The following is a 26,328-nucleotide window of genomic DNA, read 5'->3' as shown; positions in this document are numbered from 1 at the left end:
GATGTTGTACTGTTGTATTTGTAATTTGCTTGTGTTATTCTTTTTGTATAGGCTTTTAAAACACTCAACACGTAACAGCTGCAGTTCTAAAGAAATGCAAACTTCAACCTTTCTGCCATATTTCAGCTTGCAAGAGTGTTTATAATAAATACAAGCTGTATGTATTTTATAACTATCTTTATCTTAGTTAAGCCCCTCTTAATGGAGATGGAACTTACCGACTGCATTAAACCACAACAAAAAAGTCTTCCAACTGCAGAATTCTTGCTTTTAGCAACCATTATTTTAAAAGCAGTTTAATCTCAAAGCACAATCAATAAATGTTACCTTCTGAAAAATATAAAGGGATGGAAATGTACGGGATATATCCAATTTTATTAGCTCCAAGCTAGCTTCTCGATCAGCAAGTGATGCTCCAGCATCTAAAGAGAGTAAACCTGCATATTTATACATGTTTGTAGACTGATTCTCAGTAATACAAAATTATGTTGTGTTGATACAGTTTGCAAGTTTCCTTTAATCAATCACAGACATATAGGTAGTCCTTCTGTTACATAATGTGTCCTGCCATCAAAGTGAAAAGTTGTAATGGTCATAAACTAGGTCATGTTGTGAGCTGCCCCAAGTCTACAGAGAGGGGCGGCATACAAATTTAATTAATAATAATAATAATAATAATAATAATAATAATTCCCACGTTCAATCCATGTTAAAAATATTTTTACCATAGTCATGGAGTGAATCACCATGGTCATTAAAATAAATCAATAACAATAGCACGTAAGACTTATATACCACTTCATAGTACTTTACAGCCCTTTCTAAATGGTTTACAAAGTCAGCATATTGCCCCCAACAATCTGGGCCTTAGTTTTACTGACATCAGAAGGATAGAAGGCTGAGTCAACCTTGAGCCAGTAAGAATTGAACTGATGACGGTGAACTGATGACGGCCTGCAATGCTGCATTCTAATTACTGCACCACCACAGCTCTTGGCTCAATGATTCACTATATAGGTGAAGTTTTGCCAGAAACTGGACATCGATGCTGGTTTTCAGTGAAAAACAGTCATGTGACTGGGACGCTGCCAATAGTCATAAATGTGGCCAGTTTCCCGATGCTTAAAGTGGTCATGTGACTGCACTCCGTTCCCCCCAATTGTCAGAACTTCAAATCCAGGTCATAGCTATACCCAAGGAGACATCTGTTGTAATTCTGATCACTAAGTGACAAGTTGAGGACTACCTGTATTCCAAATGGAATGCTAATTAAAAAACAAAAGAAGGAACAGGGCAGCAAGTTCATCACAAGCTACTTCAATATTCAAGTAAAACTGTTTCAACTGTTTCAATATTTCTATTATGTTAATCTACTTTAAACTTTAGTAATGACTGACTTATCATTCTCAGAAGAAAATGATTTCCATAGCAAAATTCAAAGACTGGTTTGGTCAGAGTTTTCCCATTTCCCCACTTCCTCCAGACCTCCATTTTGTGTGACTCCATTCTTCCCATTCTACAATAAGCATTGATCACTCTTTCTTAACATGGAGAACACTTTCCTAAACCTGAATTTTCCGAGGCTCCATAAATCACGGGCTTGCTTATTCAAACTTCTCCACTATGGCTACAAACTGCCTCTCCTCTGCTGACAAAACCAAACACCGTGAATCTTTTGTGTCTAACCTAGAACCAAATTTAGCCATTTTTGCTTTCCACCTGAAGCAAGCTTTTTTTTGTTTAACTTCTTTTGCGACTGTGTAAATATTTTTAAACTGACACTTTAAAAACATTTTATAATACTAAATTTTGGAAGTCTGAATTAGTGTATTTTCCAAGAGCAGACCTGAACTTCTCCTAGCTTCATGTTCATATGAATCCACATTCTTGTGTTTGTGAAATGCTGCATTATACACATTTGTCATTTTCACTAGCTTTCCTCTATCTGAATTTTTGACTCAATGTTTTCCCCTCTGTTTCTCTCTCATTCTTTTTTTAATTTTTTTTTGTCTTTTCATTATCTTTTATCCCTTCTTGATGGTTCCCCACTCTTCTTTCCTTCTCCAGATTAAACTTTAGGGTGATACCAGGGAGGCATTTTATTTTAATTAATTAAACAATTTTTTTCTGCATAATCAGCTATGACTCAACTCTGTTGCGTTTTAATATGCACTCTTCTCCCTACACCAAATACACATGCTGTTCACTATGAGGTTTCCATAACAGCACACTTAATTTTCCTATCCTGGCACTGCTTCAGGTGATCCTCAATTAATGACAGTTAATTGGAACTCCGTTGTTGATTGACATGACTATAAAGTGCAATGTGATGTGGCTGCAATGACTTATGATGGCAGTTCCAGTTGCTATTGTTAGATTTAGTCTGCAGGGCTATTAGGAGTAACATCATGTGACTGCCATTTGTGGCCTTCTGCTGGCTTCCCCATTGACTCTGCACATTGGAAGCCAACAGTGAAGGCTGAGATGATGGATTCTGTGACCGAAGGATGCTGTAATGTTATGATTGCAAGCTGGCTGCCAAGCATCTGAACTGTGATCATGTGAGGTACGGAAATGCTACAATTATGAGGACCTGTCACATTCAGCTGTGTAATAACTTTGAATTATAACTGAATTGTAATAGCTGTTGAATAAGGACTTAGATATAATTAAGATTCATAAGTGTGTTAGGAATATGTAAACCATGCAGCCATTTAGCGGATGACAGGGTTAGTTATGATCTTGTATCCAAAAAGTATCATTTTTCCTCCTCAATTTTGAACTAGTCAGAAGAAAAAAGAACAAAACTGACTGGACATAAACCAGAATCTTATTACCATGTTTTCCTGAAAATAAGACCCTGTCTTACATTTTTTAAACCCTGAAATAAGCGCTTGGCCTTATTGTCATGCACTCATAAGCCCGATTGGGCTTATTATCAGAGGATGTCTTATTTTGGAGGAAACAGGGTAAGATATAAAGCCACTGTTATTTCAGAGAAGAAAGGGGCATTATGAAGCTTATAACAACAATAGCTATGAAGTTGTAATGTAAAACAAAAATCTTCTAACACGGGGTTGAGTATTTTCAGTTTCACATGACACTGATAATTCAGAATTGTACTATTTTCAGAAACTAGAGTCCCAAATGTGAGCTTCTACTTAACATTTCTAGAATTTTTCACTTTGACTTTCCCTTTAAATAAGTATGAAACATACAATTGTGTGTTAAAATAGTTCTGTTGGGAAATTATATTGTTAAAATCCCTGAACATGTCTTTACATTACAATAAACACTACAAGCAGTATATCATCTATTGTGAAAGGATATGAGCAGCCATTTCAAAATACCTTCTGTATCATTTTCAGTGCCTGTCTCTCCAAAAATCTTCCATCGTTCCTTGGCTCTAGATAAGAAGATTTCATAGAGTTCTGCAAAACACAGCAAAATGTAGTCAAAAATCAAATTCATGATTTTGCAAATTGAACTGTATAATTTCCATTTTAGTATTAACTCACTGATTTTTAAAAAAAAAATCAGAACTTTTATAAATTGACTAGTGGAAGTCTCAGTTTATTGATTTAGGACCTTCTACACCAAAGGGTAAATAGAGAATACAAAGTGAGAAATACATCCTTTTGTTACCCTGAGTATGCATACAGGTGGTACTTGCTTAACAACCTTAACTGGGACTGAAATTTCTATCCCTAAGCAAGGTTAGGCAAAATGTCAATCCCAGTTGCAGTTGTTAGGCGACAACAACTACTCCATCCATTTATTCATTTAATTATATTTCTATGCTGCCCAACTCCCTAGGGGCTCAGGGTGGCTCACAACAAAAATGAACATGAATCAGTATAAAAACATTTCAATTTAAAATAATTGCAGCCATCTATACATTCATGGCCAACCTCGCTAGTCATCCCCCCGAGGTCAATGGCTGGTCTTTTCGGCTTTCTGTATCCCCAATAAGTTGGGGGTAGTGCGAATCTCAGGAGGTAACTGATTCCAGAGAGGCTCTTCCCCGTGGACCTGCCAGTTGACACTTGTTTAGCTGACGGGCCTCGAAGAAGACCAACCTTGTGGGATCTTACCGGTCGTTGAGAGCTAGAAGGCAGTCTCGAAGATATTCTGGTATGAGCCATGTAGGCCTTTAAATTCAGACCCTAGTTCTCAACTTAGGGGTTCTCCTTGGGTCACATCTCCTGCTTGAAAAGCAGGTGGAAGGCACGACCAGGAGTGCTTTTGCACTATTCCGGTTTGTACACCAGTTGTGACATTTCATGGATCATGATTCCCTGTGCTCAATTACTCAAGTCATGGTCATTTTTCAACTGGACTACTGGATTGGGGTCTACAGGAGGATACCCTTGATGTTCATTCAGAAGCTTTGGTGGTACAAAGCATGGCACTGAGAATAGTCTTTGGACCCCTGGGATGGCCAGTGACGTAGAAAATGACCAGGCTGAACCTGAGGAAGAGGTCAAGTATGCAATTTGAAGTTCCTCTGCAACCATAAGAGTTCTAAGTCCATCCCTCCTTGAATTCTTTTGACACAAATCTGCCAATTTGCCTTGGTTGTTACTAATTCAGATTCTTGAAGAGAGCTAGCATGGAATAATGTTGTACTCATTTAAACAACCTTGATTCCTGGTTTCTTGCATCTGACACATATTGCAACTCTGCCCTGTGCACCTCTGGTCTACTAGTCTGCTTCCAAGTACAGTTCAAGGTATTGGTTATGACTGTTAAAGCCCATATGGGCTAGGTCCAGGCTACGTGATGAACCATTTTGTCCTCCTAGGACAAGCCTATCCTACTCTTGCCAACAAAAAGGGTTGAACAATCCAAAGCTAAAGGGAATTACTGCTTCCCTTGGTTTTCCGGTTCCGGTGAGGGAGCAGAGAGGAGGGGTGGAACTGCTGCTCCGCTGGCTACGGTAGATAACATCGAATAATATAGGAACCCCTGGTTAATACTATACAGGACTCGCAGTTTTGGAGAGGTGAGCATTTGCTGCCTAGGAGGACCCTCGCCCCCTGCTTCCCCCGCGCTGTTTCCGTCCCCTTCTTTACCCCAGAGTCGACAGTTTGATCAGCTGGGCTCCGAAAATGGCAACTGCGGCGTTGTGACGTGGCTGAGCCGCCTGTCATCTGCGGCATTGAGGCACACCACCTGTTGCCTCCGTTTGCTGTTTATTCGTTTCGGAGGGACAGAGAGCAGAGAGAAGACAGAGCCCCAGAGGAAGACACTCCCTTATTTAATCTGAGGAGATTCTGATGCCCCCCCCTTGCTCCGCAGCGTTTTGCAGGCTGTTTTCTTTTCGCAAGGAAGATATCACCAGGCAATCAGCTGGGGCTCGGATAATGGCGGCCCCCTGATGAGAACTGGAGCCAGCTGCCGCTTTGCCTGTCTACTTCCTGCTTACCATCAGCTGTTGTTCACTGTTTTTTCCTTTTCGCTGAGTCATCTGCTTGCTGCTGCTGCCTTAAGTGGTTGTAATATTATTGGAACTGAGCAAGCCAGCTGGATCCTCACCATTGAACTGGATGGTCCTGAGAAGCCGTGGCGCCAGATGGTGGGGGCGCCCGGTATCGGAGGGGCCATCGGAATAGGTGGACTTACAAGGAAGGAGGAGACCGAGTCGGAGTCAGAGATTGAAACTCATTTTACTGAGTCCACATGGAGTTTGTACTAAAACCATATAAGACTGTAGAGGGACTGGAGACTTGGAGCAGAGGAGAAAAAGTGATTGTGGATCCAGAGAAAGAACTGAGAGTGCCAGCCAGTGGCAGTGGCTGGCACCAAATATCCCAAGATCCTGAAAAACAATATACTTGGACTTCTCCTTGGTCATTGAACTTTTCTCTCCAGAACTCACTCTTTAGAACTGGTGCTGTATTGCTGACCTGATGGAATATCATCTTAATTATTTCCTATATTTTTTGCACTCTATAACTTTAGCACTTTATAACTTTAACGATTTTTAATAATTATATGTTATTCTATTAAGATCTTGAGAATAACTTAGTGTTAATTGGTATCCTATTTTAGTGTATTGATCTTTATATTGCTTTTTAATTGAATTTATATGGAATTTTTAATAATTAATATTTTAGTTAATTTATTAGAAGGGGTTTTTAAAACTAATGAATTATTGGGGTGGGCATGATGATATGTATGAAATGAATGATTGCTATGGGTGGGCTGGGTGGGACTCTGGTATGGATGAAATAAATGGAAATGATATGAATGATTTGATTAGCCTACCTGACACTAGAGAGGCAGGAGGGGAGGGGGCACCGATATCTGAGGTGGTAGAGGGTCGGAATATTCCGGTCTTGCTGGGGAGAGTCAGATATGGTGGGGGTCACAGAGCTAGCCGTTCCAGGGGAACGAGAGATCGTTGCTTAATAACAATCCCTTGTTCCGGCTCTGTGAACCCAATCCTGGGTGCTGGTGATGAGTGTAATTCTGGCCCTGGGCTCAAGCTGCTGCTACTCAATGCCAGGTCGGTGGTAAATAAAGCTCTCCTCATCCGGGATCTGATCCTAGATGAGGAGGCCGACCTGGCATGTGTTACTGAAACCTGGCTGGGCCCAGAGGGAGGAGTCCCTCTCTCTGAAATTTGCCCAGCCGGGTTTCAGATAAGGCATCAGCCTCGACCCCAGGGAAGGGGGGGAGGAGTGGCTATTATAGCCAGGGAGAGCCTTGGCTTGCATAGACTCGTTGCTCCAGAGATTGCGGGTTGCAAGTCCCTCCTGGTGAAGTTGGACTTAGGGGTCCAGGTGGGCCTGTTTCTCACGTACCTGCCTCCCAGCTGCGTGTCACAAGCCCTGCCTGTGCTACTCGAGGAGGTAGCCGGGTTGGCGGTGCGGTTCCCCAGACTTATTGTCTTGGGGGACTTTAACCTGCCATCGCTCGGTGAAACCTCTGGACTGGCACAGGAGTTCACGGCCACCATGACAGCCATGAACCTGACCCAAGTAGTACAGGGTCCGACTCACGAGGGGGGGCATGCACCTGACATGGTATTCCTCTCTGAGCAACTGAGTAATGGTCTGAGACTAAGGGGCTTAGAAGTGTTGCCTTTGTCATGGTCGGACCATTTTCTACTGCGGCTTGACTTCCTGGCTCCAATCCTTCCCCGCAGGGAGGCGGAACCGATTAAGCTGTTCCGCCCCAGACGCCTGATGGATCCAGAGGGCTTTCAGAAGGCGCTTGGGGTTATTCCAGATACACTCGTACACAGTTCGGCAGAGTCTCTGGCTGAGGCCTGGAACAAGGCTGCAGTGGAGGCTCTTGACCGAATTGCGCCATTGCAACCTCTCCGCGGCACTAGACCCAGTAGACCTCCATGGTTCAACGAGGAGCTCCGGGAGTTGAAATGCCAGAAGAGACGTCTAGAGAAGCGATGGAGGAAGAGTAAGTCCGAATCCGATCGAACACTTGTAAGAGCACATGTTAAGACTTACAAAGTGGCGCTCAAGGCGGCAAGATGCGTGTATCATTCCGCCTTGATTGCATCAGCGGAATCCCGCCCGGCCGCTCTGTTTAGGGTGACCCGCTCCCTTCTTAATCAGGGGGGAGTTGGGGAGCCCTTGCAGAGTAGTGCCGAGGATTTTAACATGTTTTTCGCTGATAAAATCGCTCGGATCCGAGCGGACCTCGACTCTAATTGGAATACAGAGTCGACTGACAACGAGTCAGTCGAGGTGACTGGGGCACGTACTTGTCCACCTGTCTGGGAAGAGTTTGATCTGGTGACACCTGATGAAGTGGACAAGGCCATTGGAGCTGTGAGTTCCGCCACCTGTTTACTGGATCCGTGTCCCTCCTGGCTGGTTTCGGCCAGCAGGGAGGTGACACGGAGCTGGGTCCAGGAGATTGTCAACGCTTCTCTGGGGAGGGGGTCCTTCCCGGATCCCTACAAGGAGGCACTTGTGCGCCCCCTCCTCAAGAAGCCTTCCCTGGACCCAGCCATTCTCAATAACTATCGACCAGTCTCCAACCTTCCCTTTATGGGGAAGGTTGTTGAGAAGGTGGTGGCGCTCCAGCTCCAACGGTCCTTGGAAGAAGCCGATTATCTAGGTCCTCAGCAGTCAGGATACAGGCCCGGCTACACCACGGAAACTGCTTTGGTCGCGCTGATGGATGATCTCTGGCGGGCCCGGGACAGGGGTTTATCCTCTGTCCTGGTGCTCCTTGACCTCTCAGCGGCTTTCGATACCATCGACCATGGTATCCTTCTGCACCGGCTGGAGGGGTTGGGAGTGGGAGGCACTGTCCTTCAGTGGTTCTCTTCCTACCTCTCTGGTCGGTCGCAGTCGGTGTTAGTGGGGGGTCAGAGGTCGACCTCTAGGTTACTCCCTTGTGGGGTGCCTCAGGGGTCAGTCCTCTCCCCCCTACTATTTAATATCTATATGAAACCGCTGGGTGAGATCATCCAAGGGCATGGGGTGAGGTATCATCAGTATGCAGATGATACCCAGCTTTACATCTCCACCCCTTGTCCAGTCAGCGAAGCAGTGGAAGTGATGTGCCGGTGCCTGGAGGCTGTTGGGGTCTGGATGGGTGTCAACAGACTCAAGCTCAACCCGGATAAGACGGAGTGGCTGTGGGTTTTGCCTCCCAAGGACAATTCCATCTGTCCGTCCATGAGCCTGGGGGGGGGAGTCACTAACCCCCTCAGAGAGGGTTCGCAACTTGGGCGTCCTCCTCGATCCACAGCTCACATTAGAGAAACATCTTTCAGCTGTGGCGAAGGGGGCGTTTGCCCAGGTTCGCCTGGTGCACCAGTTGCGGCCCTATTTGGACCGGGAGTCACTGCTCACAGTCACTCATGCCCTCATCACCTCGAGGCTCGACTACTGTAATGCTCTCTACATGGAGCTACCTTTGAAAAGTGTTCGGAAACTTCAAATCGTGCAGAATGCGAGAGCCATCATGGGCTTTCCTAAATATGCCCATGTCACACCAACACTCTGCAGTCTGCATTGGTTGCCGATCAGTTTCCGGTCACAATTCAAAGTGTTGGTTATGACCTATAAAGCCCTTCATGGCACTGGACCAGAATATCTCCGGGACTGCCTTCTGCCGCACGAATCCCAGCGACCAGTTAGGTCCCACAAAGTTGGCCTTCTCCGGGTCCCGTCAACTAAACAATGTCGTTTGGCGGGACCCAGGGGAAGAGCCTTCTCTGTGGCGGCCCCGACCCTTTGGAACCAACTCCCCCCAGATATCAGAGTTGCCCCCACCCTCCTAGCCTTTCGTAAGCTCCTTAAAACCCACCTCTGTCGTCAGGCATGGGGGAATTGACATGTTTCCCTCCCCCGAGGCTTATAAAATTTATGCATGGTACGCTAGTATGTATGATTGGTTTAATTTGTGGTGTTTTTTAAATTAACTTAAATATTAGATTATATTTGTTTTACATTGTGTTGTTATTGCTGTGAGCCGCCCCGAATCTGCGGAGAGGGGCGGCATACAAATCTGATTAAACTTAAACTTAAAACTTAAACTTTTGAAAGTAGATTCATAGACCCTAAAATTGAATTTGCCTACTTAGAAGCATTGTTACATTGCTGATTCACATTCATTTTACAATCAACTACAATTCAAATGTTCTGTTCTCATTTAAAATAATCCTAATTTGTTACACTTCTATGTTCTGATTAGTCAAGATCATTTTGAATTTTGCTCGTGAGCTACAGTATTCATTTTACCATCAAGTTTTGCATTAACTGCAAATGTGATATATCTAAATCATTATGAACTCAATGAAGAGTTGAAAGCCCACGATCTAATTGAATGGTACACCCTTTGACACCTAATTAAAGTTTGATGAGAAACTGCTGGTTATCATTGTTTGGCTCAAACAACCTGGTCATCCACCTTTATAGTCACTGAATCACAACTGCAGCTATTGAAAAATAGGCTTCTCTCTCCCTCCCCTTCCCCCCTCTCCTTCTTCTCCCTCTCTCTCCCTCTCTCTCACTCATACACACACCATTTAATATCCTTTTGGTAGTTTCTTCCTTCTGGGGAAAATATGTCTACATTTACTTAATTACAATGATACTGAGTAGATCAGCAATATCCTAAACCAGAAGTGGTGGGAGGGAGCACTTTTATAGAAAAACCCTTGATAATCTGTTCAGAAATTAACCATTAAAACTAAAAAGAAAATTAGTTTGTTAAGGTTTCACAAATGAATTCACCTCTCTATCAATCTTGCATTATTTCTAAGTTGTTATAGATTGTTACTAACTAAATGTGTATCATAAGAAATGTTAGTTTAACTTGTAGAATAATTCAAAAACTCTGTTTTTTTTCATTCAGCCTTATATAGAAAGGGCTTAAATTTAAGACAGGGATCTGAGTTGCTGCATAATTTCATCATTTATAAGGGAAGCACTAGGTTACTGAAGTGTGACAGCTAATAATGTAATTATTCCTTGGCACACCATCATACACACTATCATACACTCAGAACAACCAAAGGTTGAGTTACGTTGCAGAAGATCACTTGAAACTCTTATATGCTTCAGACATACCAGGAGTGATATTCAATTCATTTCCTACAGCAAGACTCCAAACCCTTCCACGAACGCTTGGAGGTAATCCTTGCCACCATAATTCTCGCACTCGCCTTGTAGAACGCCTATAAAGAGAGAAGTAAAAGTAAGATAAATATAATCGTTTGAGCACTGCTAGAAATATCCTAGCATCAAATACAGCAGGAAACTTTAGCTTCACATGAAAAGCCAGTGATCTTCCATTGGAATTTACTAGCACTGCTTCCTGAGTGTGTAATATTGCCTGATCTTATAAGACGGCACTGCTCTCTTAATATGTGATTTCTACATTAAAAAATAGAATAGCAGATACAAGGGAAAGTAATTCTATGTTGTGATGAATTAAAAGTACAGCAGAGAACAGAAAGGAAAACACAGAGAAGTTTGCATCAATCTTGTATTACCAAGTATTCTACACTTACATGCTCTCCCAATTAGGCAGAATTTCATTGACCCAAATCACCATAGCATTAGCAATATTCTCTTCTTGTTTGAAGCGTTCTTTCATTATTTTCTTCCTTCGGTGAGCTTCTTTAATTTCTATTAAATTCAGAATTTTAATTGCAATCAAAAGCCATATTTAAAACAAATATTAAAAAATTAAAGGATATGGGTCCCCTAAATATAAATGCTTATAAAATATATATTTGCTATATAAAGCAGCTCATAGCAGAGATAATTCTGATTACAGGAATGAATGTATTTGTTAGACTGCTGCAGCTCTTTTTTCAACATCAGAAAAAGTAAACAGGTACTGTATTTTTCGATGTATAAGAAGCACATTTTCCTCCCTAAAAGAGGCTGATAAATAGGGTGCGTCTTATATTCTGAACGTAGCTTCCCAGGAAGTGGGGGAGGGGGGAAGTCCCAACTAACTGCTAACCATCTTCCCAGCTCTTGCCTTGCAGGCTCTTTTATTGTTTCTCTCTGTGAAGAATGTTTTCCAAGCCCTAAGTCTTTGCAGGGTTTGTTTCCCCATTGGTCTAACTTGCTCCAAATATTTCTTTCCAGCCCTAACCAGGTGCTAATAATGTTCCCAGCTCTTACTCGCTTGCAAGCTCTTTCATTGTTACTCTCTACAAAGAAGAATGTTTTCCAAGCCCTAAGTCTTTGCAGGGTTTTTTCCATTGCTCTACTTGCTCAGACTGTTTCTTTCCAGGTGCGAATGATGTTCCCAGATCTTTCATTGTTACTCTCTCAGAATAAAAAAAAAATTTAACCCCTTAACCAGGGGATAAAATAATGTGCTGAAGCTGACCAGACTAAGGACACTAGCTAGATGAATACCCGGTAAGCAGATTTCCCCCCTTATTTTCCTCCCCCAAAACTAAGTTGTGTCTTATATTCTGGTGCATCTTATACTCCGAAAAATATGGTATGTGCAAAGTCTTCCATTTCCAGAAAAGGGACATTCTGAGGATTTCTACAATGTTATGGTTTTTTTCCCCATTGAGCAGTCCCAAGAGTGGTGTCCAACCATTTTCTAGAAATAGATTTAGAACATCATAAATCACTTCCTTATTTTGGAAGATTTGATTGGGGGGGGGGAATAGCCCCATAACACTTGGAATGGTCAGGTGGCATAATCTGGAATAAAATGGGAACATTTCCAAGAATGTTACATTTCTAAGGATGAAGTGTTTTACTCTTATCTTACAGTCACCATTTCGTGACTTTGAAAATCTACATAGTAAATTCTCATGTCACTTTTTAAGTCATCAAGACACAGAGTTTGGCAGATGTCAAGGAAAACTGATATGGGCATGCTGGTGCCCCTGGACAGCAATAGTACTTTTATTTAAATACGCTTTCTGAGATTAGATTAGAATCTACTTCATATCATGAGGTATTGTCCTAACAAAATAATTGTATGTAAGCACAGGGATACAAAAGGAGAAAAAAACAGAAAAAGGATCTAATGATTTTTAAAGAATGGGACAATTGCCACAGGTTCCAGCAATGGTGGGGTCCCCATCCCTCATCCCTAACTTAATTTAGTATTTCAAAATAAATGGATCAGTATTATTTATTCAAATTAACAAAAATAATCTATTAAAATATAATGGAAACAATTATTTCAATAATTCCCCATATTCTCCCAGCCACGATTTCAATGTACAAAAAGGGAACATCAGAATAAAATGCTGCCTCTTGTTCTCTCAGAATCTTAAAAATCCCCTCAAAGGTCATATTAAAAAATAATTTACGACTTAGTTTCTTGACCCATCAGAATATTACTATACTCGGAACCACAACTGTACTTAAATAAAAAGATGAAAAGGAATAATTGAAATCTTGGAATTTTCCACCTGGAAATATGTGACAATCAACAATAGTTGTTTCATGTTCTGATTTATAGTTGTTGAAATATTTGTGGTATTAAATACAAGAGTTCTCTGTCTGATTAAATACAGTATAATTTTCTATAGATCAAGCCCACTAAAATAAGCTATGGAATGAATCTGGTTTAGTAGCATACTTGGGACTGAAATACTGGAAATACTAATTATAGGTGTTTAACATAATAGCATGTGCCAAATGTGCTTTATTTTGTATGATAGTTTACACTTTTTTTATGTAGCAAACATCTTGCTGCTAGAAAGAAAGAAGCATCCATCCATCCATCCATTTAATTTCTATAGTTTTTCCATTTCAGCCAAATGAGTCTGAGCAATTCTGGGAAGCATATATAATAAACAATCTCTTTCATCTATATAAAGGTGTGTGTGTGTGTGTGTGTGTGTTTGTGTGTGTGTGTGTGCGTGTTTAGTACTGGTAGCACCTTTGGTTTGTCATCAAAGATGATCAGCTTGACAAAGAGAGCCAAAGATCAAATCATGAAGTAATTTAATACTTACATTCATAATATATCAAACAACAATTATTTCAAGATACACAAACAATGCTATTCTGAGAAATATTATTGTGGATAGAAAAAAGGGACTTCTTCATGTCTATAATCATATACTATATAATTTACTTGTTCAATGTGTTTTATGTGTGTATAAATTTATAAAAGTCATGCTACAAATTCTTCCAGGATAATCTGCAATTAGATATGATTTATCTAGTTATTTGTGTGGCCATGGACCAGCCCAACTCATCACATAGGAAAAAGGAGGAAGAAGGTGTACTGGATATGTTCACTGTCTTGAGTTATTTGTAAAAAGAAATAAAGGCAGAATGCAAATAAATAGTCTACGGAGAGGGGCGGCATACAAATCCAATAAATAAATAAATAAATAATGATATATTGTGTGTATGAGAAAACACGTTTTTAAAAAGCTTTACCTATATCTTAGTTTATGAATGTTTACACTCAGTAATGAGTCATCATAATTCAAGTTTTGGTTTAAATATGAAACAATCAATTAATCAATCATGGAAATTTCTGGTTTACAAATTTTCCTCTGTAGCATAGGTCCTGACGTAGTAAAAATATCCTGTAAGACTTGGAAGAATGATGTTTTAACCTTATCTAAAGAATATAAACAGGACAGTGCCAATATAACAAGCCAGTTTTTAGAGTTTTGTTAAATCTGATACATTACATCATGGACTAAATATATTAGATCAGACATACCTCTCTTTTTTGCTTCTGCCACCATCTCATCATATTCTTGTCTGTGACGTAAAGCCTCCTCTGTAGATTTTGCGGGAAGGTTCCTGAAAAGAATTTTAAGTATTGTATAGACTTTAAAATTAAAGTCTTGTTAAATGTTCCATGTTAAAAAAAAATGGAATGCTTGAATGGTATATTTTCCCAACAGATCCTTCATTTTACACGTTATCAAGAATAATTTACATAATAATGTATAACTAATGTTTTAGGAGAAAAACTAATTACAAATAATGGAACAAATTATATTCTGAACTAAATGGTTTTACGCTAAAACTGTTCGGTTTCTAAATTCAGTGCAAGGTGCATGTCAAACCAATTCGTTCTCTGACAAATTTGGACCAAGGATATTTGAAGGATAATCTGAAATGATACAGGATTATTACTGCTCTATCTGAAGGAGACCTGGAATTACTGAATAAGAGTGCTGAAAATTGTTTAAAGTATAAACATATCCCATCATTGGTTCTGAGAACATGGGAAAAATATACCAATGCACGTATGTGCAGAAATAAGACAAAAAAGATAATGGTTCCATGAAACCTAAAAGAATAGGCCCCCTGAGATATAATATAATTAGTCTCCAGTGTACGGTACAGTGTCACTGTTTTAATAATTCAACTGTTCATCTACATTTGAGAACAGCCTATTCCAAAGCATTCAAAAAAATAGGGCCATACCTCTTGCACACAAACTTTATACTGTACAGTATATCCATTCTGACATCCTTCTCTCTTTCCTTGCTATTATTCGCTACCCAAGCCCTGCAGCTCCAATAAGTTGCTTTTCATCTAACTCCTACTCCAGTCACTCAAATAATTTACTCCTTCCCTGAAGTCATAATATCCTCTCAAAGCAAACTTAAAAGAAATGTTGAAGGATTTTAGAAAGTGTTCTGTTGCTACTCTAGTTAGTGATAGGAATGATTTGAGAAAAAAACTGATTAGAGGATTTAAAAAGCTCTCTTACAAGGGGAGATGTGATAACATTACATATATGGACAAGTAGTATTTGAGATATGCAAATTGACAACTGCAAATTTGTTTGCTCTAGTCCCTAAAAAAATATTTCCAAGTATGTTACCCGCATTAATGCTGAAAGAGCAAAGTATAAATTACCGAAGTGTCTATTTCTATTCTTAATAGCAACTTCATGCTTTATTAAATGTTATTCTATAAACATTTCATTGTTTACTTCTTTATCAACCTAAGTAGCCTAATCTTCAAACTTGATTTTAGCCAAAAGGACTCTTGATATATACAAAATTTCAAACAGTCTGAATCCTTATATAAACCTTCGACATGTAAATCTTCTAAATAAATAATAAATAAAAAATAAAAATAAACAAGCAACAAGTTACTTCACTGAATCAGCTTCAACTCCATGCAGAGTAGACGCTAATTATATTTAAGTGATTATTATTAATCTTAGTATTATATTTCAAAGCTTTGCTTCAAAATCAAAGTTCCAAAGAAAGCATTACCAGTTGCTTTAGAAACAGGATTACTTTCAGCGGCATGGTACAATTCATGATATATGCTAACATTAATGCCTACATTCTTATGTGGTAAAGTTGCATCCACTTAGATTTTTAAATGTTTTAAGTTTAAAAGTAAAGTAGTATTGAATTTTATTCAAACAGACTACAGACTAGAACATGATGGTTAGTTTAAAGGATTTTTTTCAAATGATACTTATTAAAATTAAGATACTTTTTTGCAGTTCCTACTAAGATAAAATTTAGTTTTCTAACATGAGCTACAGAATAGCTTTATTGTACGTATGTTTGCATATATGTATGTATGTATCAGCAGTGACTTGCTTCCAGTTCTGTCCGGTTTTGTGAAACGATAGCACAAGCAGCAGGAAGTTCTGCCCACTCGTCCCGATGCTTTTGCACATGAGCATTATGTGCACAAGTGTGCACACGAACCAGTAACAATGAGTTTAGAATCCACTACTGGTATGTATGTATGTATGTATGTATGTATGTATGTATGTATGTATGTATGTATGTATTTCCACTGCAAATACCTTTATATTATATTCATTAAAAACTAAGTTTAATTATTTTTAGGAAAGGGGAGGCGCTGTGTGCTACAATCCAAGCATAATACACCTGAGTATCTATCTCAGCTTACTTTTTGATCTGACAGTGAAACACTTGTAAAAAGAATCCACAAGGACTTACGATGGTCGATCCTCCAGAATAAGAGCAGTGGTTGAAAGTGGCTCAAATTCAAAATGCCTGCGCCTTGTTGCCTGGGGTGCAGGTTTACACAATTTTCCTATCCGTGCTTCATATTCCTAAACAAAATTAAATAATATACTTTTACAGATTTGCAAATATAATAACCTGTACAGTCTCCCTCTCTCTATTGAGATCAAGAGATTTAAAGTTATGTCAGGTTCGTTTTAAATAAACAGTGGTTGCCACGAAGAAGAGCTAATTTAAGATTAAAATTGAAACACTGTATCAGTGCCACAGAGAAATGTAGTTTCTGACACTTACAACCTACAATAATATTATGCAAGCTGAAAGTTACAAGCAAAGAGAAGGAAAGACACCAGGGAGATAACATTTTCCTAGTTCAAATGAAATAAGAGTACAAGGACCTTGGATTCATATTTGCACCATCGTCCTCCTCCTGCTTCACTGAGGATGGAGTGAGAATCTTTTTCTCCCATTTTAAAACAACTGGACTGAAATATAATATCTGATCTTAAATTCTGATTAAAGAAGGTTACAATCAAGCTGCAAACCAGAACAGCATTACTAGAAAATGCTACACCATGAACAATGGTCCAATGCTTATATTGCTACAGGTAGTTGTTGACTTACAACCATTTAACTACAGTTCAAAGTTACAATGAGCTTGGAAAAGTAAGTTAAGACCCACCCTTAAAGTTAGGACTGTTGTCCCATGACTGCAATTTGGAGATTTGAAATCCAAAATTCGAAATCTGTGAGCAGCTGAGCCAGACGTGGACCACTTGCAACAGTAACTAGCTTACATTTATGACAGCTGCAGGGCCTTGCCATCATTGCAATCTTCTCAACTGGCTTCTGACAAGAACAGTCAATTGAGGAACCTAGATTTACTTAACCACCACCTGAGTCACTTAACAACCATTGTAAAAATGGTCGTAAAATCAAGTCCGGTCACATAATGACAGACTTGACACCTGCAGTGCTTAGTGACCAAAACTCCATCCAACTGTGGTAAGAAGTCAAAGAATACCTGTACCTCTTCTACATTTTGTATGCTGTTACATGATACTTCAATCAAAAATAAATGCAGGTACTGCTCAACTTACAAACAGTTCATGTAGCGACCATTCAGTTACAATGGCACTGAAAAATGTGACTTATGACCCTTTTCCACCATTACGACCTCTGCATCACCCCCATGATCATGGGAACAAAATTTAAAGCTTTGGCAACTGGTTCATACTTATGACAGTTGCTGTGTCCTGAGATCATCTGATCCCCTCTGACAAGCCAATGGGAAAGCCAGATTCACCTAACAGCCTGGGTTACTAAATTATCAACTGCAGTGATTCACTTAACTGTAGCAAGAAAGCTCACAAAATAGAGCAAAACTCACTTAACAACTGTCTCACTTAGCAACAGAAGTTTTGGGCTCAACTGTGGCCATAAGTCGAGGACTACCTGGGCTTGTTTTATAATTTATGTATATCAGTCATGAAAAATATCTTTATTACTTATATCTATCTGATGGAATCAGCAATTTCTTTTTGCTAAATAATTTTGAATTGACCCTTACAAAATACTCTTTGACTGATACATCTCAAGTCTTTATTAATATCCTGGAATTTTTATCTTAAATAACTGTCAATAGAAGTCCAAATAATTGCACACACCACCACCACCCAAATTCAAATTTAAATTTATTTCCACCTATTGGATCCACTGCAAAGAATCAGTAGTTTAGATAATGGATAGAATATACATAGATATACTTCAAAGAACAAATCAGCAGAATCAATACACTTGTGCAAATGGTGCAACAAAATGCAACAGAAAAAGTGTCAGTGAACACATGGGTGCAGCAGAGGGTTTCATGGTTTATTAGCAGGCAGCACACTCAAAAGAATACTCAAAACATGTTGTGCTAATGTGCTGTAATTCTTCAGCTTCCTGCACATACTTTATTTGCTTCTCCTGTTAAAACTTACCTAGTAATCTAGGATACAGACAGAAAGTGAATAATTACCCAGGAGTTGCCTATTAGTACTTTTATATTAGCCTTCTAAATGTAAGGATTAGAAAATTGCTCTTCAAAATAACATAAAAATATGAATGCTGAAATTATTAAATTACTGAATTCTGTACCAATATAAATTCTATGCTGTATAGTGAAACCACTAATGATTTATATCTTTTAATAAATAGATCAATATTTAAATATATTTTTAAGAACAGTTAAGGTAAATAACAATTTTTTCATTAAAAAAAAATGAAACTCAATTTAAAAAATGTAGTTTGGGCAGTTTTCCCCAAAGATGAAAAATTCTAAACCTTGACTTTCTAGATTTTGGTACATGTGAGAAAATGAAAAACAATCCACTATAGGCTTTGTAATAAAATAGTGCTGTATATTTTAGATAAAATAATGCTTTAAGCTAATATTGTTATCTCATGACTTCTTTTAACTAACACCTGCTAAAAACAGACCAAATAATGTTCACAAACTTCAGATACATATGCAGCACAGTCTCAAGTAATTCAAATACATTAACCAAGAGGAAAATATACAATATTATATTATGTTGTCCCAGATTATGACAGATTGGTTTTCTTGTTTGACATATTGTTTTCAAGAATAAAAATTAAGGAGTTACAAAGCAATGGTTGCACACATACATTGTATAATCCAGTTTTAAATGATAATTTTCCAGAAGAAGCTGTAGAAACTAGGAATTATACAGATTATACTAAAGCATACACCATCATTTTCAAACCACAGTGGCTAAGGGTGCCTAGCACATAAATCCACACCAAGAAAACCACAGGTAAATAAACTTGGTCCTTTATATAAATCAGGTCTATGACTAATACAAGATGATATACATAATAGAGCCATAAAGAGCTCCCAATCTGAAGGGCAAAATATACAGTGAAGGACCTGCTCGGAATACATTAAAGCAGCTGCAACTTTATTTGGGTTTGCACAACCTCCCTCTTCAACTCATCTAGAATGCCCAGAAAATGTTATGGGTACAATATACCCACCTATATTCCAAATCATGTTTTGCCCTTTGAATTTGTATTGCTGCACATTTGGTAAACTGTCTTAAACATTGCTAAGAACTAATAAATCTAGATTAAAATAATAAAATTAATCCACATTATATTCCTTAATTTCTGTTGCATTGTGTCAGTCAGATCTTTGAAATGTGGTTTATTTATTTGATTGATTGATTGGTTGGTTGGTTGATTGATTTATAGGCCTCCTTCTCGTCCCCATTCCTAAACTGTCCATGATGATGCTATGAGCAGGATGGGAAGCCATCCATTTCCTGAAGGTACTTAGTCGGCAAGATACGCTGCAGAGTATCATGTTTGCACATCACAGCTGAACATTTGCTACAGCTTTTAATTTGTACATTGTAAACAAGTCAGTTCATATGCTTCGTGCTTACTGCAATGGGGGAAATGCCAAAAGGAACAGCTGCACAGCCTCAGCAAGCACCGTTGCTGTAGATATGTAGCAGCATCTAAGGTTCTCCTAATTCCATTGAGATTTACTTAGTTTTTTTCTCAAAGAAATCTGGCAAGGAGTTTCCTCCCGCTGCCTTTTCTACTTGGGCGGAAAACTATAGTATACCATAAGTATTCAGGCAGGAAATATCTTGGTTTTTTAAAAGCTCTATGTGTCTTTTATGCTCTTAGAATAAACAGAAATATTGAATTCCTTAGATTTTTTTTAAAAAAACTCTATTTTTACAACCCTGTAATTCCTTAATTGGGGTAGTCAACTGGATGGAGCTGAACATTTACTGGCTGGATGCCCTTCCTGATGCCACATGCAGTTCACAGTTTTCTTTGTTTCTTAGGAGAGAAATATCTATAGCTACCTAGGATTAAACTCTCATTATTCTGAATGGGAGGCTAGTGTCTTCAGTCCTAGACTCAACTGGATTCCTTAGATCAGGAGTGTCAAACTCAAGGTCCTTGGGCTGGAATCGGTCCGTGGGGTGCTTAAATCTGGCCTGCAGGGCCGCCCTTAAAACAGCGAAAGACCAGTCCAAAATGCCTCACTGGCAGAGGGCTAGCAAAACAAACTAAATCAAAAACAAAACAAAAGGACAAAATATCCTTGCCTTAGATTAATACTCAGGAAATACAGTTTGCTAATTCTGTCTTGTTTTATCAATCCATTACCTGTTGAAAACAGACATGTTCAAGAGAATTGATGGAAACCCAAAAGTTTTTATTATGTAAACCATAAAAAATACGGTTTAGAGGAATTCTGAGATACTAATCCAATTTCTTGCATCATAGACCCCCATTTATATGATTTTTTTCTTGAAAAATTGAAACTTGAGTATTCTATTTAATATACCAAATCACCATATATCATTCTTCCTAGAATAGAACAGAATTTCTCTTTGGACTTAAATAAATAATCAAAATCAAAATCAGGTCTTCCTAAAATCGAGGCACTTAATTTCAAAATTTGCACTTCAGAGAGAAAATGCTGGCATTAGCAAAGAGACTTTGGTGGATATTAAACAGGAAGCCTCATAAAAAAATAATCAGAACAAAAGCAGGCTGCATTGCCAATATGGCAACATACTTCTAAAAAGAGGAAGTGAAGATAACTAAATGGAGTAACTAATCAATCAACATGTCTCTTTTTTTTGTAAACAACAGAATGTTTCAGATGCACTTTATTCCTTTGAATACAAAGCAATAAAGAGTCCTAAGAAGAAGCATTATTTTAAAACATCTGATAAAAGAGAGATGCCCTCAAGTCAACTTGAATTCTTGGCAGCTATACAGCATATGTACAAAGGTTTGTCATCTTTTAATTTTTTTTTTTTTACTTTCCAATCTAATCTACACTCCATAGATTCCAATTCAAGTCAGGCCTCTTATAAAGATGTTCCAACCCTCCCTCCCCCCCCAAGTATTAGGATTCCAACTAAATGCCATCATCAGCCCACAAATTCTATCTTGTTACCAAAATTACTATTATTTTGGCTTCATGGAAAGTCACAAAATAAGAAAAGCCATTTAAACATATACAGGATTGAAAAACTAGCTCATTAGAGGCAAAGCAGAAAGTGAGGTAAGGAAAATATCATGGCAAACCTGAGCCCTCTTCCATTTGTAAACATATGTTGAAATCAACCCAATTTATTTCTAATTCTGATAAAATGGAATATAATTCATAATCTTCAAACATAATGAGGTGCCAGTAACTCTTACATGGTGACTTTCTATTAAAACCAATGCCAACAACTGAAAGGGGCAAAAGATATTAAACAGCAGTTAAGAAGATCTAAATACTGAATTCAGTGAGAATTCCAAACAAAATTCTTCAATAGGCTAGACTACTGTGTGGTTTAAGACATTAATAAAATTTTAAGACGCTAGTAAAAATTAAGAGAGTAGAAAAACTTTGCATAATTTGCTGCCTAATAAAATAGTGACACTGAAAGCTGTAACTGCCTCTGAAGAGGACAGGATCAAATTTCTAAATAAAAAGCTAAGACTGTTATTCATCATCCCATTTGTCATTACATCCCCAACTATGATGTGTGTGGATCATGTTATTAGTTGTCACTCATTCTTTGTAATTAAAAGATTTATTTTGTAATTAGATACTGTATGATTTTTTAAAACAAATAAATCACTCCTTTCTGAACCACTGAACCTTAAAGAAAGAACAAGTATAAAGCTGGAAGAAGTGAACCGTAGTATATGTAAGAGCAAATATGTAATTATATTTTATATGAGCCCAGATGATCAAAGAAACAACTATTCTTGTAGCATTTTTCTTAAAATTACAAGAATATAACCAAAGCCTTTAACAAGTTCAAGTCTAACATTCTTTTTTTTTTCAACAACTGATTTAAATTTGTTGCTGGAAGATTTCAACACTCAATTGTATTTAAAGTAACAACTTTCATAAAGCAATGAGATATTAAAGCTACTGAAGACATCTACACATTTACACCAACAACATAAGTTGGCCAAAGGTATTATGCAACAAAATCAACTGAATATAAATGAAATTTACTGTATATATTAAAGCATATTTCAACTGAACAGTAAAATTATGTAAACTTAAGAGAAACAAGGCAGTTAATATAATATTTTATATTAAACAAAAGCAGTTAATATAAATCCCCCCTTTTTGTTAATGACATTTAATGACTTGATGTGTTAGTACTTTTCACTTGTTACTACAATTATGTAATGTACCTTGTATTTTAATAAATGCTACGAAGATCCTAAATGGCATAGAATGTGAAAGAAAAATATTAAATTTCATACCCCAGTGTTTAATAGACTGAGTGTAGATACTGATGCAACAGTGCCAGAACTTTCTTCCTAATGAGAAAAACAGAAGTAGATCCTTAAGAGAAACATTTGACAATCATTAACATACAGCATTACGCATGCAAATTTTACCTTTTCCTTTATAACCTAGGTACTGTAAATCAGATTAATGGCTCAAATTCAGCCAGCTGAAGTTGTCTGCATGTGTGTGTGTGTGTGTGTGTGTAGGACAGTTATTATAAAAAGTTCTAGTTGTTTCAAGAGTTTATGCAAAGAGACATGTTTGCCTAAGGAACAGCTATACTAGAATTTGAAGTTCTAGTTAGATAAAGAGTTTTATTTTTGAATGCTGAAGATTTACCAAACCCAACTATTATCTTTAATTCTTTCAGGAATTTGGCTTTTACCGCAGCCTAGCTAAACCTTTGTTGTTTAATTATACCATTCATTTAGTAGGATTTATGGTTTTTAAAAATGACATGTTTAAATTTAAATCTGACAATGTCTTACAATTTTAAAGATTTCAGTTACTTTAAAAGATAAGAAAACATTCAGAGGCAGTCTCAAAGGTATCTGGCATTTGGTCATATAGCTATCCCATTTTCATTCTCGAAAACGAAAAAGCCCTTCTAGTAATAGCCAATTGCTTGTTTAAAAGTCTCTTATCATTAATTACCTTTATTTCCCATATCATAGGCTCTATCAAAATGATTTTCTGTAAGTCACAAATATTTAATCTATGTAGAGAGGTTCAACAGGGATACATAATTATGAAATGTCATTTCCCAGTCTTTTTTTAACCCTTATCAAATTTAAAAGCTCACTCTAAAATATTTACATTTGTTAAATTTATTTTACGTTTTCTCTAAGCTTTATAATTGAAATTTGAGAGTTAGGAAGAAAGAGGCCTTCTCAGCTGGAGTACCCTCATTTACAAAATATCTTCTCAAAGAAAGTGCCTGGTACCACCAGTTATCTGTTTGTGACCTCTTCATTCTCCCATACATGCACACTTGCATTTTATGGAAAAATTCAAACTGTTCTCCTATTTCCTGTGTTACTGGTTGGTTTTATTTTCTGTTGTTGGGACATTGTTTTTAGTTAATGAGTAGATAAAATGTACACTAAATGTCTATTAAGTAATTATTAAAATATTTTAATGGTATGGTTAATTTATGCAGAGTTTATCAGGGAAGAGGGGTAACACAACTGTTCAAATTGCCAATCTGTATATGATACAGCAGGATAGATATATTGATATGCTGTATTGATATACTGTATACCTTGCCAGTCTGGTACAAGGAGGTATGAGCCACAATTTTTATTTGTTTAAAACATTTTTTCTCATACCACATCTTCTAACCAATTCCAGTTAATGACTTCTCCTAGATAGCCCCTTCCAATCAAAATGCTGACAAATTTCTAGATCTAGACATCATAACACATGCGGAAGCCAACAATTTTTTTTTACTTCTCAGAAACTGAGTAATAATCCCAAAAATCCTAGAAGGCCAGTTGAACTCAGATACCAGGAGACTTAATAGCAAATTAAGAGCAAATTTTATGGATTATTTGCTCATAGCTTTGAAAGTCCATTATGTGGGACTAAGCATTTCTTCTGTACTGCATCAATATATTTGCAAATTAGAAAAAAAGCTTCACTTATTTATAGGTAACACAGAATCCTTGTGGTATTAACCTGATCAAAATATACTTATTAACTCCAATTTAATTGAGGTATTTTAAAATCCAGAACTTGGATATACAAAAGACAGATTTTATTTTACATTGTTTTGCATGGACAGTCAGTGACCTTAACGTACTGGTTTTGAAAATGTTTTGGTTTCAGAAATGATTGCCCACGAACCTAGAAAGTTACTCTCAAAAAATGACACACACCCCCAAATTAGAATATACAGTACGTCCCATGTTAGAGCACTTCACAACTGTTCTAACATTGTTTCCCAAAATTAAGCAGAAAAACCTGTTCAAAAATCACCAAACAATATCAAACTAGACACAATGCATTAAGAGAAATAACATTATTAAAAAGGAGAAGAGTAGATATATTTAAAAGGGAAGCAGAAAAGCTGATACTAGGGATTTTCAGTTTCGCCCACTCAAGAAGAACTTAGAAGCTCTGGAAAATATACCATATTGATTGTAATTCTAGGGCACTTTTTTAAAAAAGAAAGTTTTCTTTTCAATTGTGCTCAAGTGCTCAGAGGTGACTATTTTAATGCAGCTAATACATGTGGAATGTTTGCTTCCTTTCTATAGGAGAAATTAAAATAAATGATTAGAAAATATCTCTGTTCTGGCATAAAAGACCTTCACTGCTAGATTAAAAAAGAACATTCGCGGAAGATTATAAGTAAACAATTATGTTGTTTATGTTCTTGCTGATAGTAGGCCAGAAGAGATGGTAGATCAAAGATCTCAAGCCAAAACACTTCATTTGTATCCTAAGACTTTTCCAAACAACTTTTGTAATATTGAGATTTTTTTTAATTATCAAATATTTTTTTATAAAAAGGGGGGGGGAGTTAAAAACACCTCTTCCCAGCAGGAATTATCTTACTTTCTACCCCACCCACTTTCACGCATATGATACTTCCTGACTGCCTGGGGATTTTTCCTTTTCCTTCAGAGCAACTTCCATACTGTGACTTGACCATTTTTAACAAGCAAGAAGAAAACTATGGAACAAAGCTTTACTGATAAAGAAGAAAGCCTCAAGTGTGCTGATGATCACAAAACTATTTTTGCAATCTGTTTGGATTCTGCCCATTATCCTTACACAACATGATCAAAAACTGCCCTATTAAGCACTGCTGAATTGCTAGCTTCATTTGTAACTGATATGCATACATCTGGTCTGCTTTCTACTCTACTGATAACTGCATTGTTTAGAAATAATTCATATTTTAAGAGACTTTTTGTTTTCTGATTTTTCTCTAAAACAGCACAAAAAACCTCGCCATATTTGCAGACAAGACTGAATATAATCCTGGCTGTATATAGTCTTTGACTTACAACCATTTGGTCAGTGATTATTTAAAATAACAATGGTGTTGAAAAAATGGACATGACTTGTGCCGGAAGGCATGGACACTGCAGCATCCCTGAAGTCAAATGATCAACATTCAGGCATTTGGCATCTCACCTGCACTTATGGCCACAGAGCAGTGATGGCGAGCCTTTTTTTCCTCAGGTGCCGAAAACACACATGTATGCTATCGTGCATACGTCTGTGCCCACATCCATAATTCAATGCCCACCACGTTGCCCCATTTCCCGATTTCCGGTGGGCCTATTTTTCTCCTTCCCCAGCTGCACAGGCTTTCTTGGAGCCTGGGGAGGGCATTTTCACCCTCCCAGAGGCCAAAAACGCCCTCCCAAAGCCACCGCACAAGCAAAAAAATCAGCTGGTCAGTGTGCACTGGAGCTGAGCTAGGGCAACGGCTCACATGTCAGCAGATATGGCTTTGCGTGCCACCTGTGGCTCACTTGCCACAGGTTCACCATCACTGCCATAGGGGGTACTTCAACTCCTCTCACCAATCTATCCCCCCCACTCCATCTCTGCCCTGTTG

The 26,328-nt window shown here is 38.0% G+C and overlaps 1 protein-coding gene across 2 annotated transcripts in view; it reads right to left on the bottom strand.

The window, feature by feature from the left end:
• TBC1D12 (TBC1 domain family member 12) overlaps positions 1-26,328 on the bottom strand; it is a 79,065-nt gene that overhangs the window by 15,382 nt on the left and 37,355 nt on the right. Inside the window, exons 3-9 of one of the 2 annotated variants that reach the window (XM_070752362.1) lie at positions 22,727-22,783; positions 16,388-16,503; positions 14,161-14,243; positions 11,000-11,117; positions 10,557-10,663; positions 3,351-3,431; positions 328-422 (exon numbers count right to left, since the gene is read on the bottom strand). In XM_070752362.1, the coding sequence (XP_070608463.1) occupies positions 328-422; positions 3,351-3,431; positions 10,557-10,663; positions 11,000-11,117; positions 14,161-14,243; positions 16,388-16,503; positions 22,727-22,783 (657 nt within the window). The remainder of the gene's footprint in view (positions 1-327; positions 423-3,350; positions 3,432-10,556; positions 10,664-10,999; positions 11,118-14,160; positions 14,244-16,387; positions 16,504-22,726; positions 22,784-26,328) is intronic. The other variant, XM_070752363.1, reaches the window with a different exon arrangement.

This window comes from Erythrolamprus reginae, chromosome 5, assembly GCF_031021105.1.
Source record: "Erythrolamprus reginae isolate rEryReg1 chromosome 5, rEryReg1.hap1, whole genome shotgun sequence".
NCBI lineage: Eukaryota > Metazoa > Chordata > Lepidosauria > Squamata > Dipsadidae > Erythrolamprus > Erythrolamprus reginae.
Note: the sequence above shows the minus strand (reverse complement) of the source record. Positions and strands in the feature narration are given on the sequence as shown.